Below are 5,891 nucleotides of genomic sequence, written 5' to 3' on the forward strand. Positions count from 1 at the left end.
CAAAATGCACTTAAAGTGGTCCAGTATAATAACCGACTTTGTACAGTCGTAGTTTGCGGAGTTGACATTTTCAGTTTAGGTACTAACGATATTAGTGTATAAATTCAAGTAAGCTTTAATTTGTAAACTGTACAGTTCAATTTACAATCAATATAATCAGCGCAAGGCACGTGGATAGGGTGCCGTCAACTATTTTACTTGTAATTGCAAAATGGACTGTTTAATTACATAATTTAAAGCTCATATTTGAATGGGATAACTTATAGGCGAGCTGATGTTTAGGCGACTATAGATGAACGCTAATATCGTTTGGAATTCACTGAAATTTAACTCCCTTATAAAGTTAAATGACTACGTTTTTGTAACCGTGTAGATAGCACTCAGTACTTAGAGCTAAACGTACTCTGCTCTGGCAACCGCGGTGGTGGTTAGTGGATCCAGCAGCTGCTATTTACTTTTTGCCCATACCCCTTTCAATTATGAAAATTTCTTCTAGACAAAGGTGATGTAAAGTTATTGTTAGTGAAAAATAAAATCTCTAAAAAAAGTATTGTTTTTGTTCCGCCCCTCGTGTGCTCTTATGTCTCTTGATTTGACCAAGAGATTTTACCCAGTATAACAACATTATTTTAAAAGTGGCGTCAGCGCGATATTATAAACAGTAGGTACAAAATGTTAAAATAATATAAATAATAATAAAATAAATAAAATGTTTTTATTAAAGGTAAAAACCCAATGATTACAAAGTTAATATGAACTACAAACTTGGCGGTATGAGAATGACTTCGCTTTAAAAAAAAACGAAAATTAACCTTCGTTTCTGTTTTCCAAAAAAGATTGAGATGACCAAAAACTAGGCTGTATGGGCTAAGTTCCCTTTGCCTGCCCGAATGGACAAATAAAAAAAAATCGTTTCTGTTTTGGCGAAAAGTTGGAATGTTTTGCCTCTATTTATTAAATTAATAAATCATGTCTTATTTCGAATATTTTTGTGCAAATATAGAGAGAAAAAACTCTGATGAAATCAAAGGGACATGCAATTCGATGTGCCCTCAGGACGAGGTTACAATGTAAGTTTCTAGTTTCATATTTTAAATTATGATGTTTATTGTATGTACCTATTTATTCTGTAAATCATAGTTAAAAATATTAATTAATAACGATACGTGTTATTAAAAACAAAGCCTTGATAGGTGACAGTTATTGATAGATGAATTTGGTTATTTCAGGCGGGAAAAAGAGAGGTTAGTTCACGTCTTGGAGGTGTTAGGGCCGAAAAGAATGTTGGTAAAGACGTACAGGCGGTCCGCCGCAGACTCTAACATGGCCCTGCCGCGGAACCTGCGCCCCTACCCCGTGCTCCGAGACACTGTACACTATTTGTTACTAGAGTAAGTTTTTGGTATTTTTCTATTTCTAAACTATGTCGCCCCTTTAAATAATTTAAATAACTTTGATATCTTAATATCTAATATACTATTTGCAGTACTAAAACAACAAAAATAGTCTATCATATGTCCCACTTGAGGAGGTACGGCATACTCCACAGTGCTGCTCCTCTGCAGTTTAATGGAGTTAAAAAAAAACTTATGTTCACAGAAATTGACACTAAGAATATTCTCATAGAGTTGACAAAGTAGAAGAAATACATCTTCAATTTAGGCTAATATTAATATGAGTTTAATTCTTATATCTCCCCATATTATTTTTAAATGGTTTTCAGTGTGACAAAGCGGACAGATGTATCAACAGCATGTGTGTATGACTTCCTAAATGACCGGCTACGAGCCGTGCGACAGGACATGACAATACAGAGGCTGTGCCCAGAGAACTGTGCCAGTTTATTGGAACCCATGATCAGATTCTATGTGTACTATGGTTATAGGTAAATAATTTTGTTAACAGGAACTTTTATATTATTATTTTTAAGATTCTGTACCAACATGGAACCTCTATCTTTCTGTTGCAGCTGAATATTTTAGTCTGTCGGGGACAGTCAGTTACCCTGATAACTGGCAACTTGTACCTATCTTTGAGATTTTGAGATAAGTTGAAATTTAAAAAAACAAACTTGTCCTTGCCTACATTCTAAAATGCTTTTAAAGACCTTTTCAATAGTAGCTGTACACTGACTTTTATAGTACAGCTTTCCTAATATGTAATGTATGTTTTAAAAAATACAGAATAATATTAGGATGATTGTTATCATGTACTTTCGTAATTAATTACATAGGGCTTAGGTGCTATATTCAGTGGATAAAACTCCTAGTTAGTTTAATTTGAACTGTAAGCTAATATGTTACTGTTCTCATTCTAAAGATGTTCTAATATTTTTGTATATTTAAAGATTTCTTTTTCTCTTTTAGATTATGTGAGCTCCCGATAAAAGATTATGATCCAGTGCTTAATAAAAAGTACCTATTAGAGTGTATGAAATGGTTCTTGACTTGTAAAAAAAATGAGAAGATGGAAATATCAAGTTTGTTTTCAAACATGAATATAACCTACAAGCTAAAATGTGACCGGGTGCTCATTGAAAGTCTGTATCTGTTGTGTAACCTGGATGATTTACACCCATTATATAGATATTTAACTTTACCAAAGGATTTAAAAAGGTGATGTTTATACATATTTTAGAGGGACTTTCCGTTCGGCATTCCCCAAAAACACAATAGATGGTGTGGTTAGGTTTTTCTTCGTTTAAACTTGTAATTTCATGTTCTCTTGTTCTTTCTTTTTGAGGAACATAGCCTAGAAAGTCCCTAATTGAAATAGACAAAATGCTGTCAAAAATGTACATTATTTATCAGATCCGTATACTGTATCAGTACAATTTCATATAAGTAGAATTTTTTTTTCTTATTTAATCTGTTATCAATAGTGCTTTTTTCTGTAAATTGAAGACCTTTTTGACATTTCAAGATTTTTTTTATTTTTTTTTTCATTTTTACTGAGGTTTTTTTTTTATTTCAGCCATCCACAACTGAAGCTAGCATATAGTATAGCAGTAGCAAATCTAAAAGGGAACTTTGTACAAGTGTGCAAACTGATGGACAGGCTCTGTCCACTCACATTCTGTGCATTGTGTATATATTTACCAGTTTTGCAAAGGTAAATTATTTTTTTTTTTTTTTATTCATAAGATATCCAACAGCAATTTTAGGCAGGTAAAGTTTAATATCACTAATTTAAGAGCCATGCTCTTGTAGGTGTAGCATTCTCCATGCTACTTTTTTAGGGAAAAATAGAGCAGTGATTTCCCTCTTGCCTTGGTTTTTAAATTTAAGTATTTAAATTACATAGTGTGTCTTAGCCAATAACAGGATATCACAGAATGTGTTAACTATTGAACCGAAATCTAATTCCGAACTAATTTGACATTGTAAGCGTCTCGCCAATCTGGACGATTAGGTTGTTGGCAACTTTTTGAACACGCAGGTTGTGCCGATGTTTTTGTCACTTAAGAGTGTTACTATCCACCGACCACCTTGAAGGTCCGTAATTTTTGGACATTCTGGATGTTGCTAACTATATGTATACCTTAACTGTCACTAACTTTTTGCTTCTAACTATACTATAAAATGTAACATTATGTCGTTGTCTCCCCAGAAAAGCCCTGCTGGTCCTAAGCCACGCATACAGTAGCAAGAGCCTGTCAGTGCCGGCGGCGGCGCTGCGGCGGTGGCTGCGGTACAACAGCGACGGTGACGCGATGGATGCGTGTGCGCACTACGGGGTCGCAGTGCAGGCCAGCGGCGGCGTCGTCAGGTTCGGCAAGGAGTTTAAACATGATGTGGCTACTGTGAGTATTTGGGATACAATGCTAGATTATAATTTCAAAACAGAACAGTTACTGTACGCCCACCACGTATATGAATGAGTAAGCGCAATTTTCCCTTTAGTTATATAGGAGACCTGTTCTGATCACACATATGTTAGTAGTTTATTTTACTCAACGATATTATTATGGATAGTATACGTTATCTCGGACAAAGTACGAGATACTTACATTTACTAGTTTATCTATTAACTTGTTGATGGCCTTCATTCGGTAGGAGCCAACAAATGCAAGCGAGACAGACAGTCCGCGCGTTCTCCCTTACTCCTTAGCGGCTTTTTATTTATACATACATAAAACCATATTTTAACATTACAGTACTTGATAAAATACCAATGCATTAAAAGGTTCAACATTACATTTCTGTATACTAAATAAACTTAAGTTACATTAAATGAATCTATAATAATAATTATTATAAATGTAATAATAGGATACAATTATAAATTACATTAAATAATAAAAAAAAAATTAATTAAATAATAATGTGTAATTTAATGTTTGAAAATAAGTTAAAAAAATATTTATTAGATTTAATTTAGCACGTACTTACCTATTTTTTTTAATTCTTAATTATTGTAATTTAACCAAGTGAGCGAGACTGTGATCCTGCAGACAAATTGCTTATGCAATTTTGCAGGACATTGCATTCAAACTAATGTTATACTTAAGGCTTAATAATAATAAATAAATAATAATAATAAATCCTCAATAATAATATAAAAGCAAATACAATTATATGTTTGTCAAGTGATCCAGCACAGCTTCCGCAAACTTCGCCACTGAACAGCCAAATATGTCAATTTGTTGTCTTACTTTAGCACAGGGGGTGAAATTAGCGCGCGATACGAATTGGTGTGGGGCGGAGAGTTAGCGTTCTATACGTATTATATTATTTAATCTATGCCAGAAGGGACCATACCCCACCACACCTCTCTAATCTCTAAACTCTACAATTTAGTAGTTAAACAAAAACTACAAAAAAGGTTATTATAAAGTTAGTGATTATTTAGAAGATATGAATGCATGGGATTAACTGTCTGAGAACTGATATTAGGCAGCTAAATTACTCAATTGTATACCAATATTTTATGTTTATTTTTATTTTTTTTAATAAACGTCTAGGGCCCTGTGCCGAGGTTTTTCTTGCAGCTTCTTTTCCCCGGCTATACAGGTTGTGAGAAGCTGCAGTAGTTTTAGGCGGATGAGACGTTCGTTATGTAAAATTGACGATTCAAAGTGTAACTATGTTACCTATTGAATAAAGATATTTTTGAATTTAGGAAACAAACTTTTTGACTTTCTTTTTGTTTCAGCTACAACCAATGAAACTACTCAACTTAGATAAGGATGTTGATTTGAGTGTTGATAATGTTTTCACTTATACCGTCAGTTATTGAAATTAGAATGTCGATTATGTAAAAATAAATATAATAATGGTGCTGATTTGACCTGTCATTTTGTTATCCTCCGAAAAAGAAAGGGACAGGTAATCGACAGGCATAAAATTCATGGAACACGTCAATTGTAGTCGTCGTTTATGTGTCTGTCTCCGCCTTGGGCATGTGCCTGTATGGTAACTTATAGTTGTAATTATTAAATAAATAAATAATAAATTATAAGCAGAAATTTAAAAATCTCTTCCAAAATTTTATATTAGCGAATTAAAACAGCACACTTCAAACAGATTGCATACAAGCGAGATGCCTATTTTATTCGTGCGGATTATTCATTCATTTTAAAATTAACAGTTCATCTGTCCCTATCCTTTTCGGCGGATAAAAATGTCTGAATTAATAAAATTAGGATGTGTCTGCAGGTATCGGGGGACCATTAGCTTATTGATCTCAAGTTATCATAAGGGTATTAGTTATATAAATAATGTATAAATATTAAATACAAACATAACGTCACGCGGACAAGGTAGGCAAAGGTGTATCAGTATAAATCCACTCCTTGTCAGCTGTTCAAGTTTGTTGTATAAGTGTTTTTGTTTGTATAAATAATAGTACAACCTTGTACTTTGACTTTTAAATAACAAAATAAAAGAGTA

The 5,891-nt window shown here is 33.4% G+C and overlaps 1 protein-coding gene across 1 annotated transcript; it reads left to right on the top strand.

Annotated features, from left to right (window-relative positions):
- Positions 1-892: 892 nt before the first annotated feature.
- On the top strand, positions 893-5,413 carry LOC126367349 (SAC3 domain-containing protein 1). Its single transcript, XM_050010840.1, has 7 exons — positions 893-1,070; positions 1,230-1,391; positions 1,724-1,885; positions 2,367-2,615; positions 2,974-3,111; positions 3,610-3,802; positions 5,155-5,413. Exons 1-7 carry the CDS (start codon positions 970-972, stop codon positions 5,236-5,238), a joined length of 1,089 nt encoding a protein of 362 aa, XP_049866797.1. The 5' UTR covers positions 893-969; the 3' UTR covers positions 5,239-5,413.
- The last annotated feature ends 478 nt before the right edge of the window (positions 5,414-5,891 follow it).

The sequence above is a fragment of the Pectinophora gossypiella genome, chromosome 6, assembly GCF_024362695.1.
Source record: "Pectinophora gossypiella chromosome 6, ilPecGoss1.1, whole genome shotgun sequence".
Lineage (NCBI taxonomy): Eukaryota > Metazoa > Arthropoda > Insecta > Lepidoptera > Gelechiidae > Pectinophora > Pectinophora gossypiella.

Excerpts from the sequence above, each read along its gene's own strand:
- LOC126367349 (XM_050010840.1), top strand. The coding sequence starts at position 970 with ATGTCTTATTTCGAATATTTTTGTGCAAATATAGAGAGAAAAAACTCT. Across the intron at positions 1,071-1,229 it reads CCTCAGGACGAGGTTACAAT|GCGGGAAAAAGAGAGGTTAG; the intron begins GTAAGTTTCTAG and ends TGGTTATTTCAG. Across the intron at positions 2,616-2,973 it reads TTACCAAAGGATTTAAAAAG|CCATCCACAACTGAAGCTAG; the intron begins GTGATGTTTATA and ends TTTTTATTTCAG.